The 22,837-nt window shown below is 38.9% G+C and overlaps 1 protein-coding gene across 3 annotated transcripts in view; it reads left to right on the top strand.

The window, feature by feature from the left end:
• Positions 1–21,818, top strand: part of NTNG1 (netrin G1) — an 89,179-nt gene extending 67,361 nt beyond the window's left edge. For 2 of the 3 annotated variants that reach the window (XM_053468934.1, XM_053468933.1), the window contains one exon: positions 20,386–21,818. In XM_053468934.1, coding sequence (XP_053324909.1) covers positions 20,386–20,609 — 224 coding nt within the window. In that variant the 3' untranslated portion in view covers positions 20,610–21,818. Of the gene's footprint in view, positions 1–4,820; positions 4,989–20,385 lie in introns of all 3 variants that reach the window. The other variant, XM_053468932.1, reaches the window with a different exon arrangement.
• The last annotated feature ends 1,019 nt before the right edge of the window (positions 21,819–22,837 follow it).

Genomic DNA, 22,837 nt, shown 5'->3' with positions numbered 1-22,837 from the left:
AACCCACAGTGGTCTCCTCTCAGTGAGGGCTGCTCTCAGTCTGGCTCAGGCGCACCTGAATTAAAAATTGTACATCTGGCATTTACAACGGACACATATGAGGGTCACATTGTTTCAAGTAATTACAAATTATAGGGTGATATTATTTAGATGTTCTTAAAGATGAGATATAAATTCATTCCTCACTGGTATCTAGATGAGAAATACTGATGCTCTTCAATAATGTGGAACATATGTTCTGGTTACCTACTATACATTGTATTGTGATTTAAAAAAAGATATAGGTATATAGCTGTATACATTCTGTACCCTTTAGGCCCAAAACAGTAATGTATGGACTGCCAGAATGCACACATGTACTCTTCTCTTACAAATATCTGCCCATAAACACATACATATACAGTTGCCCTTACACATAAATAGCATGGCTTTACACTTGTATCCTCTAACATACAAACACTTTCAAGAACACAAACACTTGCTTTATCTCCCTTTTCTTATGATCTCTCCTCTCTCTCATTATCTCTCCCCTTTCTCGCCCCCCCTTTATATTCCCTTTTCTATTTATCACACCCCTTATCTTTGAACCTCCCCTTATCTCAGCTCTCTTCCTTTGCTGTTTACCCCCCATCTTTTTCCTTGCCTCTCCCCCAGTAACTCACATATGCACTAACACACATATTTACTCCCACTCCCACACACACACACGCCAACACACTGGGATGGACTGGCCCATTGTGAATAATATTAGACCTGCCCGGGCAGCAATTGTGGCACACCCCTGGGACCACCTGCCACTCTCACCTCTTACATACGCCACTGGTGCTAAGCATCGGGATAAGACGTCATATCAGATGTGCTTCAAGAGGGAGCAGGGAGACAGAGGTCAGTATTAACAGATATTGCGCTCCCTTTATTTGAGGCCAGTTAGTAGGAGATCTACGATGTCCCCAACTGGCCCATAGCTCTGAATGGAGTCTCTGGGGCTTAAGTATGCTTTATTCCCAGTGTCTCCATTGGAGGCTATGAAGCATCTTTGATTTTTAATGTATGCTCAAATAACAACTTTAGTACATCTTATGGAATAGAAAACACACAATTTGAGGCTATGTCTTTAAAATAGCATTTCTCTTTCTATATCTTACTCTGAGGATTTAACACAACCTCTAAACTGTTGCAGCACTTGTAATATGGCAAGCTCATCTTGTTAAGTGGTAATTGGGAAGGACAGGCCTATTAGGGAGCCTGCAGCAGCAGCAGCTACAATTTCTAGGCATTCTGGCACAGTGTAAATATCCAGGTCCTCTCCCTCAGAAGTGGCCAAAGAAATGCTCAACCTCAGCCTCCGGACAGGAGCTGCCGTAGACCTGCTCTCCATGCTGAGATGCTGTCTCGGTTCTGGTAGAAGGGTTAATGTTCTCGGAGATGTTTTATTAAGAGTGACTCACGTCTGTGATCTTTTTTTCTAATTGTGAGGGTAATGCCGTGTGACAACAAAACAAGAGTGAAAACAAATTATTGCATCTTTTCAGCTTGTGTTTAAGGTGGTGTTCCACCTCCCCTGCTAAATATAACACATTTATAACTACATTCTGTGCTGCAAAAGTAATCCCTATTGCTTTTAAAACTCCAAAAAATATTCGACTGTGGGAATATTTTTCTGACTTTGTCAGGGAATTCTTAATGCGAAGCTGTTATCACTTGTCACACTGGGGACACTGATTAAAAGGCTTTCTTGCCATAGCAGCAGAAACCAAAGTTTGTATAGACACATTAATTTGAAAGATGCAGCAGATGATAAACCAGTCTAATCTGCCCACTACCACTCTTATTATTCCCCGTAACGACTGGGTTTTCTACTACAATTTGCCATGTCTGTTTCTAAAGCAGTCAACTTGGGCATTCGTCCTGGTATTGGCTACCACCATTGACTCTAGTGTATGGACGTAATTCCATGAGCTCCTGGTAAATGTGACTGCTTATTAACTGCATCATACAGCTTGCATGACATATAAAGCTACATGTGTCCTATACATAGATATAACTGCATTGGTAATTCATTATTCATTATTATTATTATTTTGCACACAACCTCCTTCCGCCTACCAGAGAAAAGGCCCTGAGAAGACTACACAATGTCACAAAAAATCAACTTAAATTAAGTGGTTAGCTCTTGTTTTGGAGCATCAGACCCTTTGGCAGTCAGAGCTTTAGAAATGTCCTATTAAGACAGCTGTGTGTATCGTATAGAGAGAAATCAGATCAATAAACTTAATTCTTGACATAACAAGGCAGAGGTAATGACTGAGGGATTGGTAGGATCGTAAATTTGTTTTTGCAATTAATTAGCACTCTATTTTTGCACTCCATCTAAATGATGCATTCAAGTGAGCTTGGTTTGGTTTCTTTCCCAGAATAATCAGTGATGTGTGGAAGTGTGGATATATATATATATATATATATATACACACACACACACACACATATAGGAACTTATGTATATAAGCTTAAGGCAATGGTCCGACCCCTTGACCCCCACGCACGGAGGCAGGAGTGTGGTGGGGGTCAAGTAATGCAGTGTTACATGACCCCTCAGTGAAAGCCAGGCTGCTCGCATGTTGTATGGTAGAGTGAGTGTGTATGTGTGTGTTAGCATGAGTCTGTATGTGTTGGTGTGAGCGTGAGTGTGTGTATCTTAACATGAGTTGTGTGTTATGGTGTTATGAGTTTGTTTGCAATTGTAAGAACGAGTATGTGTTAGTATAAGTATGTGTGTTATCGTAAATGTGTATGTGTATATGTATGTGTTAGCGTGAGTCTGTAAATTTGTGTAATTGTGAGGTGTATAATACAAAATATACTGTGCTCATGCTACAGGTAAGAGGGACAAGTAAATGTATTTTGGTTCACCCTGTGGGCTTTAAGCTGATGGTGCTCTATCCAGGGCGCTCCAGGAAAACACTTAAATTATAGTCCAATAAAGTAAACGAGACAGGCACTCTTTCATGCCTCATGAACATTTATTATGACAATTCGGCAGTGAATTGACAGCGTATTCAAAGCCCATACAAGATTTGAACAGTGGGTGGCAAAACAAACAGAGGCTTTACGCGTTTGGCGCATTAAACTGGCGCTTACTCATAAGCTAGCTTGTGAGTAAATTCACTGCGGAATTATCATAATAAATTTTCACGAGGAGTGAAAAAGTGCCTGTCTCATTTACTTTATTGGACTTTAAGAGTGAGAGTGTAATTATGTGTGCCAGTGTGTATGTTAGTTAGTATTGGAGGGGGGCAAGGGGCCACTTGGCTTTGCCGCTTTTCTGGCCAGAAAGTGCCAGACCTCCGCTTACAACAGATAAACAATATGTGCAGGTCCTTCACAGGAATATGTTTTTGTTGGTGTTATGTTATTTCTAGACATTTACATATACTATTCAAAAGAAATTTCCATTATATGAATGTGAGAGAATTAGGATTTTTTTAATTTCCGAAACTCCTCCTGATTTTTCCCTGCAATCCCTCATCTGTGTGATATGCCCCGTCACTATTACTTTGCTATCATTTTGCTCATCTATTTGAATGTTAATCATGTACTCTTGTCAACATCTTAGCCTTCTGAAGTCTAACAGCAAATGATGACCAGATCTTTCCAAATCTTCCAAAGCAGGAGACACAAATTTAGTCACAAATAGTTTTTAATTAGATTCTTATAAAAAAAAATATTTTGAAAATTGTTTCATGATTCGCTGGCCAGACTTCATATAATTACTGGTCAGGCTGTAAGTACGTAAACTTGAAATGCTCTAATGTAAACAAGCGATTGTCTAACCAGAAGAGAATATACAAAAGGTTCAATTAGCAAATAGGTGTAATCATGTTTACTGAATTTAATCACAAAATAGTGGGCTAGAGTATCTTAAATCTGGTGCATGTTTTTTTTTGAATACCCGATTGGGTGATTATATTAGATCAATTTGTACACCTGATTAAAAAACTAGCTAGATAAACTCAATGATGATTACACAAACACACGGTAGTCCTCAGACCATCCGGTAATATACGGTACTTAATTCATTTGTAGCAGAAAAATCAAAAAGTAAAAAATAACCCAACAATATCCCAGATTCGTGAAAAATAGGAATGACTAATTATCCAGTCCCAATATTATTAAATAGTTCATCCATATCATGTGTCCACAAACTATAGTAATTAATTTTCACAAAAAAAGTTAAAAAAAAATACATAATTAATTCTAGCATTTGTCCAAAGGTGGCAGGCGTGTGTGATACCTTCAAGGCTTGCGCAACATAAGCAAATTCCTTAAATCCAAAATTCAGCAAAAGATCTTCCTAATTCCTAACTCTGTGTAGGGCCCAGTGAAATCGTAATCTGGTTGTGGACATGAGAATAGTTTTGGGAGCTTTTTTTGTTAAAAAAAGGGTCATAAATTAGGAACCATAAATCTATAATTAAAAAGATGTGCTGCCACTGTGCAATAATAAATAAAGCTTTTATGCTCTTGACTCTGGTCTAGATTATATCATGGCGACTGAATACCTGTCAAAGCTTTATTACTGTTTTGTAGACAGAAGAGATTGTTTATTAAACTCTGAAAGTACATTCTGGTCACAATCTGAAGGAAAAGCTGTTTGACTCAAGTATGGTTTGATGATGCATCACATTTTATTTCATAACCTCTTAGTTTTGAAAGAAAAGACATCATTTTAACATCTTCAGTACCCTACCCCCCTTGCACAGTCCTTACCAAGCATGCCTTCTTTCTTTCTCTCTTTTTCCCTCCACCTCCTCTGTCACAAGACTGCTATTGCCACGGGCACTCCAGCCGCTGCACTTACATCGAGGTTGTAAACACGGCGGTCTGCGTGAGCTGTAGACACAACACGCGTGGTCAGCAGTGTGAGAAGTGCAAGAGAGGCTTCCACAGAAATGTGTCCGCCAAACTGGAGGATGCAAATGTATGCATAGGTTAGTTTCCTAAAACCCCCTCACCCTCCAAGAGTCCTCTTTTGCATGGTTAAATTGGGTGGACTAGAGGAGGGTTGATCCCGGGGATTACGTTCATTCGATGCTTTTCTGTTTTGTAGACTTAACAAATCATGTTAGCATTTAGTCGTACCATCGTATTCCCTCTTTGGGATTTATAGAATATATGTTGTGGTTGTTTTGTTTTCTTTTAAACTGTGGGGCCTAGTTAGAGGGGCCAGAATTGTATTCGCTTGCCCTTAGTTTAACCCAGAAAGATCTCAGAAATGTTGGAAACTAAAAACAGAATACAATAAGAGACACAGTAGCTTTACTTACAAGGTATTTTTGCAGTGCTCTGTGTCAATACCGCAAACATCTCCAAAATGAAACATTGCTTCAGGTCTGTAAATAAAGTCAACACTTATCCAACTAAAGGCCTGTGTACCTGATACCTTTGAAATATGCTGATGATCAATACCTCTTCTGTCCCATCAGTGTTATTTAATGAATAGTTTGAGGTATTGTGTAGGATCTGCCATGAAAGGTCACCTCCAGGTACCAGGTTTAGCCTGGAGTCTACAGGCGAAACACTACTTTCCAGGGGTCCCGGGTACCCATGCTCAATCTCCATGTAGAATAGCATAGTTTGGTTTTACCCATTCCCTGACTAATCTCTGCAGCCACGTTTCCAGCCATGGGTATGACATACAGAGCAATTGCCAAGTGAAGGCATTGGGGTAGAGTATGTATTTTTCGTGTATTAAATATGTCCTTTCATACTTTTCAATGTACCGTAGAAATAGACATTATGGAGTCCCAGTATTGAAAGTTCCAGTAAACCTTTTGCATGATCTGTGCATTCAGTGAAAAAAAAAATTGCATAGCTCTCAACTTTTCTGTATAATTTAGTGTCTCGCTTTAAGTTATTATATCTAATTCTCTGTTCAATCCCACCTTTTTCAACATGAATATTTACCAGTCTTCACTGGAACCAAAAAGAATTGTTAGCGGTTAAACAAAAATTGGATTCTGCATAATTGAAAACAGAGCGCAAATAGATGCCTTTAATAAAACATTATTTACATGGTATAACATGTCAGCAGTATTTTAAACAGATTTTACTAGAATGATACGCTTTAGGGATCATAATTGAAAAGATTTAAGAAGAACTTTTTCTAATACTAGCGACAGACTGAATTATACACGTAGTAAAGGTACACAACGATCTCATGTATGGTTATCTCTGATTTTTAATTGCCTAATTCATATTACCATCTCTGCGTCAAAATTCCACTAAAGTATCTGTACTTTAAGTTATTTGTCATCTGTGTTCTCTTACTTCAGGTGTTTTGTTCCTCGCAAAATACAATCTTGTGGGCTTCTCATTACAGACATTTAAGAGCTACTAATTGCTCTCTGTAGGCTTAATTAATGGGCCTTCTTCTCATGATTATTACCAGGCTGCCCACCTCTGTTGTAACGACTCAGAGACGCGAGTATCTGTCCAACCAGATAAGATCAGAGAGCGAGAGGAAGATGAATACAAACCTTTATAACACCTCAGAGAAAAGCAAGGTAGCTGGAAACTGGGAGAGACTCTTCATCTTAATTAGGACACGTTTTTTGCTGTATGAGAAAAATAGGTGATTGAAACGCAAAATTAACTGTGACTTACAAAAGAGCTCCGCATCGTATAAATTAAATTGTACATCTGGCATTTACAACGGACATGTATGAGGGTCACATTGTTTCAAGTAATTACAAATTATACGGTGATATTATTTAGATGTTCTTAAAGATGAGATATAAATTCATTCCTCACTGGTATCTAGATGAGAAATACTGATGCTCTTCAATAATGTGGAACATATGTTCTGGTTACCTACTATACATTGTATTGTGATTTAAAAAAAGATATAGGTATATAGGGTAGGTATTGCCCCTCCCCAATAAGCCCTCTTAGAATTCTATGCCGGTATCATATTCCGATAAAATAATATTGATATTATATATTTGAATATATATATATATATATATATATATATATATATATATAATACATACAAATTAATGTGTAATCAGAGTGTTTTTCAGATACATGTGATGCTGTAGGTGATAACAAACTTCCTTTTTTCACTGCAATTGAATTTCACAAATAACAAGACTCGTGGGAACCTTTCATTAAATATGTATGTAGCTCTTCCTTTGTTTTGTGGTATCTTACATAAGTAGGATGCTACTTTACATGCACCAGTCGCAAGAAAAATTAATTGTGTCCAAATAAAGTCTTTAGACACGTTTTATTGTCCAAACATACATGGAACAATATATTAAATCTATGTCTACAATCAAACCCTCCAATAATTAAAATGAGACTGATATATGGTTAGGATCTATAGCACTCTGTATTTCTCTAGTATAGACGCACGCAGCAGGGCAGTCATGTGTCTTCATCCCCTTCTGAAGAACAAGAGCAGAAGAGGCCTGTCCTGTACCAAAATTAGTTTTTTGTTGTGCGCAGACGTCATTAGTTAAAACGCGTGTGCTGTACTCTAGCAGCCGAGCTCTCTCACAGTGCTTGTCTTTTCTCTCTCCCTTTGCTCCAACCTTTGTGCACTTTGTTCCTTCTCTTTCTATCTCCTCAGTTTATTCCCCACCCTGTTCCATCTTCCTTTCTCACATGTGGTCTCCCTTACCACCTTTTCTACTCTCTAAATCTCCACTTTTCACGAGGAGGTGTGCTCGCGGGCCCGGACTGGTCCATCACTCCATATGCACCCATTTTCCCACTCCAGTAAATATGCCCAACTACAAGCTGTGACCATCCAAACGTAACGTGTGGCATCTCCAATTCAGCTATCAGCTGTGCCTGTGTCATTAGCCAGCCAGTGGCCTTAAAGTGCCAGGGCCACCTCATGATCCTTAGTCTGGCCACAGTGTGCAAATCGCTTTGGTACCGCATCAGGATTCAGTACTGTAAATCAAGCATCATCTAGGTGCATTTGTTTCTATGAAAGGATATACATCAGATGCCTTTTTAATGTAAATTGCGCCACAACCCATTTGTGTTGTCCCTTAATGAATGTAAATTAAATAGAAAACAAAGCCTAATAAATTACTGTTTTCTCATAATGTATTTTATAAAATGTAGCCTTTTTTGTGCTTGGGATTTTATGTTTTGCCTTTCTGTTATCTAACCACCATATGAAAGAGAGAGATGATATTCTGTTTCTTGGTCGACACAGTAATGTTTATATAGAAGCTATATTGTCTGATCATGCATAAATTATTTTATATCGTTATTTTATATAATTGTTTTACAGCTCCTTATAAAATTTTCTGCAGTCCTATTTCCATTTATTATCGAGCGTTACTATAAAATACAAAATAATATTTGGCTGCCTCCCTAATACAAATCACTTTCAAGCAAACTACAGCCAACATTACACTTTAATTAAAGGTAATTAAGAGTAATTCATCTTCAGATTCCAATTTCCTTTTAATGACAAAAATGTATTGAACAGTTGATATAGTACACCTTGTTATTTGGAGTTTTTCCATAATTTTCATAAAGGAAGATTTCACCTTATATTATTTGTCTTATAATTTAATAATTTTTTTATATTTTATTATTATTATTATTATTTTATATAGTGCCATCAGATTCTACAGCACTGTACAAAGGGTAGACATAAAATTAGTTTATATATAGGTAAAGATATGTATAATTTATTTTCAATGCTTTTAATATAAGTATAAGCACACATATGCCTGAGTCGCTAACATTTTGTTTTTTTTTCTGATAAAAGGCAAGCGTTGACAAAGGTGTGTAAAACCCAGGGCAATACAGCTGACATTGGCCAGGAATTGGAAGAGATAGATCAGTGGATTTTTATGAGCGAAACTGAATATGGAGTTTATTCAAACATGGAACCACCTCAGTTCAATTGAAATATGTGTTATGGGTCAAATCCTTTCCTCATTTGTTATGTTAACATGGCATATATTAACATTTAAAGTAAAAAGACTAGACAATTATCATTAATGGAAGCAGACAGCCTGGAGCCAAGTAACCCAATGTGAAATATCATAGTTACTGGCTATAAATGGGGAACTTCCTTCCTTCTAATCGGTCAGAAATCCAGTACTTAGATGCTTAATTTTGTAATATTCCTATATGTCTTCGTTGCACCTTTCCACAATCAATCAGTTCTTGCCTTTGCATATAGACTGCAGACTTTAAGGATGACTCCTCTGGTCAGTTTTTTCCCCTTCACAATTAGAATGATTCAGTTCAATCATTTTTATACCTGTAAAACTGTGAGTGTGTCTCTTCATTGTTGTTTTCTGTGCAAATGGCTTTTGTACCAATTTTGTTTGTGGCTGATCAGCCACCAAAAGATTACACTGGGAACTTTAAAGCCTGCAGCCACCTAACAACAAAATCGCCACGTTACACTCTTATGCTCATGAAGCGTGCAAGCAGACATACCCAGCCGGTGGCTGCACACTACAGCACCTGATCTGCACTGAATAGGCATATCGGGCATGTATGGAGCGGCCATCTGGGCGTTTGGATGGTGTGCCAGATGTCCAATCTGGGCTTGATGTCAAGTGATATTGGCAGAGAAAGCAAACCTAAGATGCAGATAGCTAGAAAACAAAAACTGTCGTCTTTAACATAAGACAAGTACATTTTTTGCCTTCCTGTCCTGTGATCAGAGGGCACCACCAGCGAAGACAATCCAATATTTCTTAACTTACACATCCACGCCAGCTCTTTCTCTGTCCATGGGATATACACTATACAATAACTTGCTGATGCACTTTTTAACAAGCATGAGCTCTGTCCTTCAACATGAGGAGATAATGGTCTTCTCCTACTCTAGCAGAATCTAGTGCCTCCAGAGGCCAATGAGTGAAGGGGCTTCTTTGGTGTGTTGGGAAACATTCATGGTGTTACCTTTAAATTAGAAGTTTTGATATATACCGTTTCGAGGTTTCATCCTATTTAAACCTTGTGATTATATTGGCAAATTGCTTAATTACACAAAACTATTTTATTTATAGAGTATTCTCTACTGTATAACAATCATCATCATAGGGAATTCTAGGCTACCGTGCTACAAACAGAATTATAGATTTTGCTGACGGATAATAACGATGTGGACTATCTCTTCTTCCAGCGCAAGCAGATCACATCTACCAAAGTTAGTAGTATGAACACAAACATCCTCTGGAACCAATTTCTAGCCTACATTCTGATAAAATATTTAAAACATTGATGTTATAAATAAAAAAGCATCCAATATTATTCCTTGGATGATGTTAAATAACTGACAGGCCTTATTTAAACATCTCCAACTACGTAGAAAGCACTTTAGTGGCGGCTGCCTCTTCAGCAATGTTTACCAGTAATATTTCAGTTATTATTTATTTATAAAGCACTAATATTTTCTAAAGTGCTGGACACTGAGGTTCGTGCAGGCCAGCGTCGCCTTCCAGCATTTGTGGACTATAACTCTAACAATGCTCAGTCACATAACATCTGTCTGACGTTTGCCACTGTTGCTGTGCTAGAGGCTGGTGGTTCTGAGACCATGCAACCCGCTATGCTTATATTTAAAGATTGGGCCCCATCTTTATTCACAGTGAACCTTTACTTGGTTACACTGTTTATGTAAAGTAACCCCGTCCGTACCGGCATTCTCATACTGCGTCTTCCCATGAAGACCACAGTTTTATTTAAATATTTTATATTTTATCGCTTCAAAGCGATCACGTGCACGGAATTGAGGGAGAGTGGCTGCTACGAGTCGCTGGGGACACCCAGCGGTCAGTAGCAGCCGCCCCTCGCGATCCCAGCGTCCATAGCGACGCTGGATCGCGCATCATCGATGACGTACCTGGTACATCCCGGCCTGTGGGTGACACCCAACTAGGAAGTACCAGGTACGTCACTAGTACGGAAGGGGTTAAAGTCGGTGGAACCAAAATATCAATTCCCCCTAGAATGTACAGCACTATAGCACAAAATGCATAATAAATTATCTTTTTCTTAATGTATTAATAAATTACACTAAAGGGTCAGACTATAGAGTCAGAGGCTTAGACGTAATGTAAGGATGTTTTACTTTACTGAGAGAGTGGTAGATAAGTGAAACAGTTGCCTACCAGAAGTGGTAGAAGTTAAAAAAATGTCAACACCCAGGACTGGATAAGATGCCATCAAATGGTTTTAAACTATGTGATAGTTTCTAGTACTGGGTTGATTTAAGCCAACATTATTTGTGCATGTTATTACCACACTAAAATACTATCAAAGGATATGAGAGCGTAATGAATTGGAAGTCTTTAATACAAGTTCAGGACAGCTCAGTCTGTTAAATCAAAGTACAAAATAATCTGTTCCTTAGAAATGAGAATACATGTAGTCTGCTAAGCCATAAATATATATATATGTACAGCAGGGCATATTTAAAGTATTTTTCCAAACTGTGAATAACGTTATTGTGACCGGGACCCATGCCTCGGAACTGTGAATAGCAGCTTTCTCACAATACTTTTGGTTTGTGGTTAACAAATTATGATTTGAACTGACTAGAAAAAAACACCCTCTGATATTATGCTAACAGCTGTGTAACTAAAATTTGCTGCCAGAAGACCTACAGACAACAGTGTTAACACAGACTATACAAGCAACATTTGTGAATGGGGATGGAACAATGGAATAATGTGTCGACCTCAGTTGACAGATGTATACATGCTGCCACCTAGTGTTCATCGTGAGAATGCCATCGCTGTACTGTGTATGATACGACGAGACGTTGAATATTGTTATTGTAAAGGTATATTTTGGACAGGGCTGTTCCTTGTTGTGTGCAGCCCCTACCCTTCCAAACTGAATGCCGATGTTTCAACAATTAGCGAGACAGAGTTGTGTGTTTCTTCACATCATCCAATCCCAGCAAGTTTCTCTCTCATTCAATGAGGACCAACCTGGTCAAGCAAAATGGGTCACTGACCTATGTATGCATCAGGAAGGGCAAAGTCAGCCCTTCTGGTAGGATAAACATACTGTGATTGGCCTTGTATAATGTTGAAATGTTAAAACTTATGTGCTGTTTATAATAAATCTATAATGAATTATGCAGCATACGGGCTAAGCATTGCCTTCACACAGCAGCCTCTTCCACCTCTTGGCCCTCCATACCCTTTAGAATCAAATTCAAACCCCTGACCTGCATAGCCCTTAACACCCCCTTATATCTCTACCCTCCTATCCAAATACACCCCTAGCCATGCTCTTCGTTTCACTAATGACCTGCGTCTCTCCTCTACCGTCATTACCTCTTCCCACTCCCGCATTAAATATAGTTTCTCCCTCATGCACGGCTTTCAGAAGCTCACTGAAAATCCACTTTTTCTTCCTAACACTCTCAACCAACATCCTAATCAAGCCATCTGAACGACCAACAACCTCTACAGATCACCCTGACTCGACCAACTCATCCTCATCCAAGCCATCCTCTCTTATTGTTTCACCTCCCTTCAACCACTGACTAGATTGTAAGCTCACAAGAGCACTCTTCTCCTTTAATACCAGTTTTCTATTGTTTGTGATTTTAATTTATTTTACTGACTGTTGTAGCAGCGCTACGGCATCTGCTGGCACTATATAAATGTAATGTAAAGATATGGTATCATAGATGTATTCCTTAAACCAATTTTTGTTTTGCTTTCAAACTTCCTTTGACAATTAGTCCAAAAAAGGCAAATTTATGTAATTTCAAATTGTATGAATCAAAGCCTATTACATTACTTATTTGCTTATATTGTTCATTTAATTGATGAATGGCAAAGTGGCGTGTTGAAAGTATTTCATTGCTCAGTGGTAGTTTGCCCGGCCTAAGTGATATGCCTTAATTGATATCCAATGCATTGTGTAGCAGTGTGACAGTGTAATTTCTGAATAATCATGTTATAAACTGGTTTTAGATTATATATACCACGATATACCTTTGATTTTGTCTTAAAATGCCAGTTATCGAATACGCAGCATCACACTACTGACTTTAGGGTAGATCAACACTGAAATGTGTAGGTACTGCTCTCATGTATGTCCCCAAACTAAATATTGTAGTAAAATGACTTGCATGGTTTCAGGCAGACTCTTTTAGGACCATCGCTTGCAGAAATACCATGTAATTAGTTGTAGGTGAAAAATCAGAACGGCTTGCAGGGAATATTGCGAGAGGGGATCTGTCACTGACTTGTTCTCATGTATTTTAGATTACAAGGTTCCTTTTGTTAAAGGGCAAATCATTTGTTACCTTACACTGGACAGTGTGAATGCTTAAAACAATTAGAGTACGTGATGTACTCATTTTATACAGATATATACGTGTATACGTGTATTGATGATGACATCATGACTATTTAATATACATAACTCACGTTAATTTTTGCTTGCTCAGTGTATCACTATTTTGAGTGTGATTCCGTTTAATATGTAGGTTTTTCGGTTTTATCCAGTATAACCAAAAGGAATTAACAATGTATATATCTATATTAATGGTTTCTCACGAAAAACACATGTACAGTCTGCTAACCTCGCAAACCAGCCATTAATCTGTGCATGCCCTGTCGGATCATGCATCACCAGATTGATGGCAGAGTTCCCCCAGAGTAAAATTAAATTAGAGCAGAGTCGCAGATTGTACAATTATAAGTGTCAGAAAATTCCTATTTGTTTCCTGCCCTTCCAAAGTGCTAATGGGATTTTCTTCTGCCGGTTTCTCTGTGCAACCTAGCGCATAGATCGTATATGTTAAGCAACAAGGAATTGGCTACACAAGCAAGCACAGACATGTGGTTTTCAAAATAAATCTAGATTTAGAAGGATTGTACTTTATTCTTAAAAATAAAGGTGAGTATTAAGTCTTGGAGCTGGCCGAGCTGAGCAGTAGAAGAGTTGTTGTCAGCTTCATGGAACGGACCTTCCTTGTCTGTTCCATTTTTTGGCGTCTGGTATACTTAGTGTGATAGGATGACCTGTACCCCGGCACACTTGGCATGAGTAGGGCTCGGCTTGTTTGAGAGTTTGTCTATCTTGGCTGTGGGCTGGTTTTGATTCCACAGAGCAGCAGAGAGACACAAAGGGAGGTGAACTATTCCAGAGGGTAGATCTTCTGCTCTCCACTAAATGCTCCTCACCTAAACAGCTTGACTATTAGCCAAATGCTCCTCTGCATTTAGTAAGAATAAAGCAATTTGTTGTCATATTGTTATATAGAACACACATTTTATTCTTGATATTGTTTCTTCTGTATGAGGAAACAGGTCTTGGATTGTCAGTTAGAACACCCCAATTTTATTTTATATCAAAAGCCCCTGGTATGTTTCTAAACAATGCACAGCAAAGGTTTTACTTTACTTTGTATAGATGAGTCTTGTTTGTTTCCATCAGCGAGGTGTCAGGGGACTTGTAAACGCCCTTGTTGACTGCACTCAAGGTAAGTCAACTACCGCATCTGTTTTAGGGAATTTGATCATGTGCCACAAAGGGCAATGGTACATTGTGCTGGAGGTATTTATCTTCCCACTGGTCTGGTCATCAGCATTACAAGAAGGGACCTTTATGGTTTGTTGACTGAGTAGTTAGCAACGGATAAATTAGTATGTGGGGAAGCTGCCGAAAAATAAAAGGAATTAGAATAATAACACATGAAGGTGGAGCAACCGCAAGGGATGTTGTGGATTCCTCTGATTGAAAAATTTTGGGCCTCTACAAGAATCTTTTTTTGCAAATATGGATTTTGTGATTATGTACACCAGGCATCTCAACAGGTAGTTCGCATATTGCCACTTAGCAGCAGACTCTATTCTACTAGAGGGACCGGCACCCCAGGAGTCCGGGGGAGACTGGGGTATATCTGTTTATCCTAATCGAAATCAACGTAAAGAAATAGGGTAATATGTTATTAAAGTTATTGTCATGGTAGCTCTTAAAAAACGTCATCATGTAATAATATTGAATAATGAGGCAGTTATATAACCGAGGTCTTTGGTTAGGTTTGCCCAAATGTTGGGCTGCAGATGTTGGAAAAGAGATGCTGATTGGGATGCAGGAGAGGCGTAAAAAACGTCTTTAATTGGAAATGGTGTTGGTGACCAAAAGAGGTCTGTGCAGGCAGTAGAAAGGTGGAGGTACGTTCCCTGCGATGACGTGCTGCATGCCGTACTTTCTATATTATTACAGTTCAATGAAATCATTGCAGAACTGTGCTTTCTTATTAAGACAGAAGAATAAGCACAGGATTCAGGCTGACAGTCTGGTAAATGTATTATCTAATTGACTTCATCTCTAAATATAACATTAAGGTAACATTTAAATACCATACTCTCATCTTTCTCTTTTGATACTAGCCCATTACGGAACCAAGAGCTACAAGGTTAAAGAGAAGAGAAGCTTTATGTATCGTGGGTACTTGTCTGAGGTTGGGAGGGTATGCCCTTGAAAAACAAGTGTTAAGCGCTAGTAATTCACCGCCAACTCACCGCCGCCGCTGTTTGATATTCCAGTCTGTATTGGAAATCTATCGGCAGTGTTTGCATCGCCCTCATTAAAGAGAAACTGAAATGAAAATAATAAATAAATAACACCAAATGCCACGGGAGAATATTCAGCAGGGAGCTGCACTAATGAGGAGTTACAGAGAAAGCAGATTCAAATGCATAATTATTTTTAATTGAATGCTTTGTGGGGTTTCCGTGTGTGAAGTAGACACGGAGTGTTTTGAACGGGGATGCTGCTCTTGAACCATGCCTGGAGAGGATGTGTCCTCAACCTCCCTCGCTGTGAGAAATCCCAGCAACCTCTCATGTTGTCCTAAGATCTCAGGCCTCATTGTCAATAAAGTATTTAACACTTTTAGAACTAGAAAGTTAAACCTTCCATTACCCTTTAAAACTCAAAGGTATTTTGCCACATTGTTAACCCTTCGGTAAGAGGCCTTTTCACGGTCAGCCCTACCATAAATTTAACCTAGGCAAATGTCAGCTTAGCTCCTTGAGCTTCTTTCCTACATTAGCATGCTGATGCACGTGGGATGGGATGTCGGAGTCAAATTGTTTTGTCTAGGATGCTAGAAACCCAAGGCCATCCCTGTTCCTTTTTGATTTTTAACTTTCTATTATAACCAGACAATTTAACCCTTCACTGCAAGAAATTATTACCCCTCTTCAACAGCTAAAATGCATAGCAATGATATAATAAAACCTACCAAGTTTGCAAATTGCCAAGGGCTGTATCCAGCAGTGACCCCATGGATTATACAATAACATGATTATTGTCATGCTCCACATGACTAAATGGAATGGCATGAAAATTCCTTTGCAATACCTTTGTCAGCAAAACAGAAATATTTTCCTTACTTAAACAAACCATTCTATATGCTTTAATATTTTAGCCTTTGATACTTTAAATGGTCTCTGTGGCTGACAATCTGAGACACAGACTAAATAGTCCCTGTGCCGGCTGTTGGTTGTTCTTTAGCCAGTCAAGGTAGTTTTGTCGCTTGGTTCAAATGGAAACCATGAGGCCATCTGACAAAAAGCAGTATGAGACTAGCTCAACTGAGTTGAGTTGGTCTCATATGTATTTCAATGCATTTTCTTCCTTTGGCATCTCTTGGGGGTTCTCCCCAGCTGTAATGGTGTGTACAGGCATAGACCACCCTAGAGAGATATCAACTGTACTTTACTGATGAAGCCCATGAAGGACGAATTGTAGGTCTGAGGTGGCTGGTCCCCTAGTGGAGAGAAAATCTGCCTCGCATTCTGGTTCTGCAATCTGCACTGCCCTTATGGGATTAGGCTCATATGATGATGGATGGTTTTTCTGTAATGGCACAAGTAAAAGTGAAAAATGTTAGAATCTCCCGAGTGGGAACACTATATAAGACTATTAGTCTCATATGTCTTGGTACACATTTTCTTTTTTGTTATACTAAAAAAATATCAAATTGCTCCGGTTGTTAGATGTATGGAATGGGGAAGTTATTACAAGATCAGCATGATTGAAAACTAGGGTGAGGTCTGAGGAAGCTTATAGAAAATGTATGTTGCAGGCCTGCATGGTACATATTTTAGAGGCATCTACGGTTAAAAGAGCCATTATGAACACAGTGCCAATGTAGGTTGCCTGATTAAGTTGCCGTTCTCACACCATGACATACAGTGTGGCTGCTTATGGAATCCATTGGTGTCCAAATGATGTGGCTGAGCTGTTGCCCTTAATCAAAGAGCCTGCCATGGGCAAAACAGAGCACTATTGCTATTTGAGGGTAGACCTGAGCAACTTTTTATATTAATTTCATATTTTTTCAAGATACAGGGGGAAAACTCATGTTTTTTTACTGATTTTTAATAAAAATGTCAAATAAATTATTTCTCCTTTGCAAGAAATCAGATACAAGTAAAGGTCAAATGGATTTCTAGCACACAGTTTTAAACACTCATACTCTTGTGCAATATGGGGGTTGTGTGGCTCTGCCGTTCTGCTGTCACTGCCATTTCTCCCACTGGCGTAGATTTGACAAATCGCTTGTCAGGGAAAGGTCTAAACCTCTGGGAGAGTGCCACATTAGAAAACATTCATCATATAGGTTTCTGCCACAATGTTAACTGTTTTGTAAGATCCCTGTTAGCAAATGTGAGTTACCCTAACATTAGCGGGGATAGATTACCCCTTTAAACAGGAATTTATGAAAAATGTGTACTGGACGGCTGCGTTAGTCATTTTTACTCCAAATCATGCATTTTATATTGTTATTGTTTATTCTGTATTTGCTTAGCGATATCATATTCTGCATCAATCTACAACAGGTAAAACTTCATCCATTAGATACACAATCTAAGATTGTAATTTGCATATTATTATACACTATAGGGACACCAGGCAATTACACCAACAGGTACTTGCATTCCAAATACATAGACATTCATTTGTTGTTGGCCCCCACCCTTTGCAGCTATAACAGCTGTTCTAGGAAGACTTTCCACAAGATTTTGGAGTGTTTCTCAGAGAATGTTTGCCCATTCATCCAGTAGAACATGTGTAAGGTCAGGCACTGATGTTGGATGAAACGGTCTGGCTCACAATCTACTTTTCAGTTCAGCCCAAAGGTCTACAATGGGGTTGAGGTCGGAGCTAGTCAAGTTCTTCCACACCAAACTCATTCAACCATGCCTTTATGCACTGGGGCACAGTCATGCTGGAATAGAAAAATGTCTCCCTCAGACTGTTCCCACAAAGTTGGAAGCATAGCATTGTCCATAATGTTTTGATATGCTGAAGCATTGAGATTTCACTTCACTGGAGGTAAGCGGCCAACCCCATACCATTATTCCTCCTCCACCAAACTTTACAGTTGGCACAATGCAGTCAGGCAGGTAACTTTCTCCAGGCATCCGCCAAACCCAGACTCGTCCATCAGACTGCCAAACAAAGACGCCTGATTTGTCACTCCACAGAACATGTTTCCTTTGCTCCAGAGACCAGTGGCGGCGTGCTTTACATCACTCAATCCGAGGCATTGCATTGTACTTGGTGATGTGAAGTTTGCATGCAGCTGCTCGGCTATGGAAACCCATTCCACAAAGCTCCCACCGCACAGTTTTTGTGCTGATAGTAATGCCAGTGGAAGTTTGGAACTCTTCAGCTATGGAATCAGCAGAGAGTTGGCAACTTTTTTGCACCATGCGCCTCAGTACTCAGTGACCCTGCTCTGTGACTTTACATGGTCTTCTGCTTCGTGGCTGAGTCACTGCAGTTCCTAAACGCTTCCACTTTCCAATAATACCACTTACGGTTGACCGTGGAATATCCAGCAGGGATGAGAATTCACAAACTGACTTATTGCAAAGGCGGCATGCTATTACAGTACCACGCTTTAATTCACTGAGCTCTTCAGAATGACCCATTTTTTCCACAAATGTTTGTAAATGCAGACTGCATGGCTAGGTGCTTGATTTAAGACACCTGTGGCAATGAGTCTGATTGAAACACCAGATTTCAATAATTAAGAGGTGCATCCCAATACTCTTGTCCATACAGTGCATTTCTACATTAAGTGTTTAGTATAGCATGGGTTGTAAACATTAAAAAAGGTACTTGAAAATGATCACATGACAGTTTACATTTTATTGACATTATTTAATGATGATGTTTCTGGAAAATGCATAACTAAATAGATTTACGGTACATAAAACCCTTCATGGAGAATGTGTACTTCTGCGCTCCTGTTCCCGCCCTCTTGCAGGCAGCTGCGTATAGGTGGTGCTACTGTATAGGAAACAGATGCTTAGGGCCCCCATGAAAGCAGTGGGGAGACCAACAATATCAAATGAAAAGCATTTAAAAAAATACAAATATTGTTCAGCTGTGTATAGCTATTTGTTTGTGCTAGAGAGAGCCCCTTAATTTTTTACTAAGGGTCTCAAAAAAGCCTATAGCCACCACAAATTACATTTATACATTAACCATTTGTGACTTTCTGGCTTGCCTTTTTCATGGCTTCTCTAACCTAACTATTACAAGTACAGTATTTTAAATGTGGGCTACTCTGTGCTCCATGTTGTAGTACGGTATGTTAATTGGGTTGTCTGTCTGATTGGACCATTCCATTGGTTGCTACAGTATAAGACCACTTTTAAAATGCTGCTTCCATGGGAAGAAGACCCAGGAGAGAAAGAGGTCCTCCGCAGCCTTGTAGGTCTCAGGGGTGCCTAGGGGAACCGCCCCCTATGTGAGGCCCTGAGCAACAGCCCCCATAAATACCGCACTTAGTATATAAATATCCAATCACACACATCTCCTGCAGTTTCCAGATTCAGCAGATTTCATCATGCCATTGTGACCTACAGAGCTGTGGCCAGCGGGATATTAGTCTGCCTGTATATTTATAGATTTTCTTAATTAAATATCTCCCTGATGGTCAGTTATAATTTAATACACACCACTGGCTGTAAAGGCAGAGCGCTGCCTTTTGTGTCACACCTGCAGAGCATTGTACGTAGATGTGCCCACCGCATAGTAAGGAGGCGATATATTAACCTTTTTTCTGCACAAGACTCAGTATTTCTACCTAAATGGCCAGAAGACCTGTACCGTGCATATGTTTTAACTGTGTAATTGTGAACAAACTGTTAATGTTTGAAATTTTTTGTGTATACTTCATAATCCTCATCCCTATTGCAAATAAGTAAAATTTTGAGAGCTGAAAAAAAATTATAATTGTATTTCTGTTCATTGACAGTGAATCGGTTATATTTGTGGTTGCAGCTGCAGTAGCGGAAATAATGTTCCATAATGTTTTTGTTTTTGTCTTAACAGCAAATGTTTGTGACAATGAGTTGCTTCGTTGCCAAAATGGCGGGGTTTGCTACAACAATGTGCGGTGTCATTGTCCTCCTGGCTACACTGGTATACTGTGTGAAAAACAGAAGTGTGAGGACACTGGAGGTTGCGCTTCCAAATCCGGACAAGAGCCTATGTCCATTAACCCATATTTTTCTCTGACCATCATGGTATTTGCGGTCTGGCTCTGCACTTTGTAAAGAATGTGCATTATGGACCTACAACTTGCAAAGGATGAAGTGACTCTGAGAGAAATGGAAAAATCAACAAATTATTTAAGTCAATTTAAATGAGAAGGCCTGACTGTACTAAGCCATATGTATCAATGCGAATGAGAAATCCATGACTGTTATGTTTCTGGCTGAAAACAAGATGGCTGCCCCAAGAAGGACTGCTGCCATGGTACCAAAACCAGCTCTAAGGACCTATAGTGAAAGGAGTAGGTCTTGAAAATGGTCACCTCTATCACAACTACTACCAGGGTGACAGAAAGCATAGGATATTTGAATGCAAGTGGAAGGCCTAAGCAGGATGACCAACTCCAACAAGACTGCTACCATGACAGGATCAGTTTTAGTTAATCAGTTGTCTGTCCTTAAAATGCCCCAGTTGAAATAAGGACACTAAGTGCTTGTTTGTCACTTCCACGCAGTTATTGTACCTCTCTGCCCAGTGTGTGGACCAACCAAATAGCATCATTCTTTGCTGCCAGTGCATCGTGGGCTAAGGAAAGCGGCCATATTGGCCCCCTGAAACCCTTACACCTGTGCTTTTGTGAAAGTCACTCCGTATACCCTTGTTGGTCGAAAGATTTTATTTGTCCGATGTTAGTGACGCACATAACTCCCTTCCTTGGCCCGTCGCGCCCTAAAAGAGTACGTCAAGGCTTGTATATGAAAGATATGCCATGTTGATACAATAAGGCGTATCGAATATAAGAAAAGGCTAGAGATTAAGCAAAAATAAAATGTATTTATCCTTTTGTATTCAAATGAAGTTATTTTTCTTGAAATGTACAATGTAGATTTTTTGTATTATTGCAGATCCGTGTTTAACAGACAATCTATTAAGTGAATTTCATTCAAAATAACTATATAACCTTTTTTTTTTAAATATCTAAATTTATGGTTCTTATTTTATTTTTATTTACTTTGGTTATGTTATTCATTCTAAACCCATTTACGACTTGAGGGGCCTGCTGTTCCCTGGGTCCCCTTTGGCCGTAAACGGGTAAACTGCTCAGAATATCTTCCGTAGGGAGCGCATACTGGTATCATGGAGAGAGACAAGTTTACATATATAAGACATGTAATAATATTCCACCAAAGGAAATACTAAATGTTTTCTTGTTTTAAACCGCTGGAAGATCTCAAAGGAATAAAACATACCTGGAAACTATTTATCAAAAACACTCCCAAATGTTGTTTTTTATATATATAAATGTATACATATATTGGTGAAGGGAATGTGTAATGAAACAAAAAAGTATTGGTCATTATTTAGTAAAACAGACGCATGTTGGGGCGGCAGACGAACAGTGGATAGAAGTAGGTGACCCAGAGAAAGTATGATGACCTGAGCCAGACCTATTATACCGTTTTGAGATGGCACAGAAGCTGAACCAAGTCCTCGATAGACAACAGAGGTCCTCAAATGATTGAAGTGACAGCGTGGAAACTGTCTCCAAAATGAAAACGTCCTCCTCGACATTGGCGTAAGACTACTCTGACCCCTGCAGCTTTAGCTTTAGGGGGAGAGTTAGGTTATTTAGCTATACCAACACAGATCTAATACTTTGTAGAACCCCCCTTTGGTAAAAGACCTGAAAAAAGGAAATCATCTGTAGCTAAAAGCTATTACAGAGAAGAAAACAATGATAACACTGTCTAAATAATGAGGTAGACATGAGATAGGTCAAAAAGTGCAATTGTGTCTAATCTGAACAGGGTTGCAGATATCCAGAGTTTAACAAGTCACCGCACAGTATTTTACCAGAATAAGTGTTCCAGGACAAGGTAAGCATAATGTTTTTTATTAATTCAGCCAGAAATGATTTCTTTATCAAACTTCTATGTTTAGGTAGAAGTGTTCTGATAATGAAATGCAAATGAATTTATCCATCGCAAAGAGATGAGAAATTCAAATGCAGAGTAAGGGATTATTTATAATTAAATGTGATTGTTTTTATTAAAATGCGAATTAGATTTGCTTTAAATTTTATTGGTTTTGTAATTCTGTAAAAGTTATGCAATAAGTGAATATTGAATGGAGCCATGTGTGTTTTTAAAGCAACAGGGTACAATGTATGTGCTAGGAGCGTAAATGTCACATCAATCACAAGTTATCATCTGGTGTTCCACAGTGATTTTAACATGTTTTCACTGTTCCTTTTGGGATGTATATATGCTACAACTTTTTTCATTGGAAA

The sequence above is a fragment of the Spea bombifrons genome, chromosome 6 (genome assembly GCF_027358695.1).
Source record: "Spea bombifrons isolate aSpeBom1 chromosome 6, aSpeBom1.2.pri, whole genome shotgun sequence".
Lineage (NCBI taxonomy): Eukaryota > Metazoa > Chordata > Amphibia > Anura > Pelobatidae > Spea > Spea bombifrons.
The sequence above is the reverse complement of the archived record's forward strand: the minus strand, read 5'-3'. Positions and strand labels throughout refer to the sequence as shown.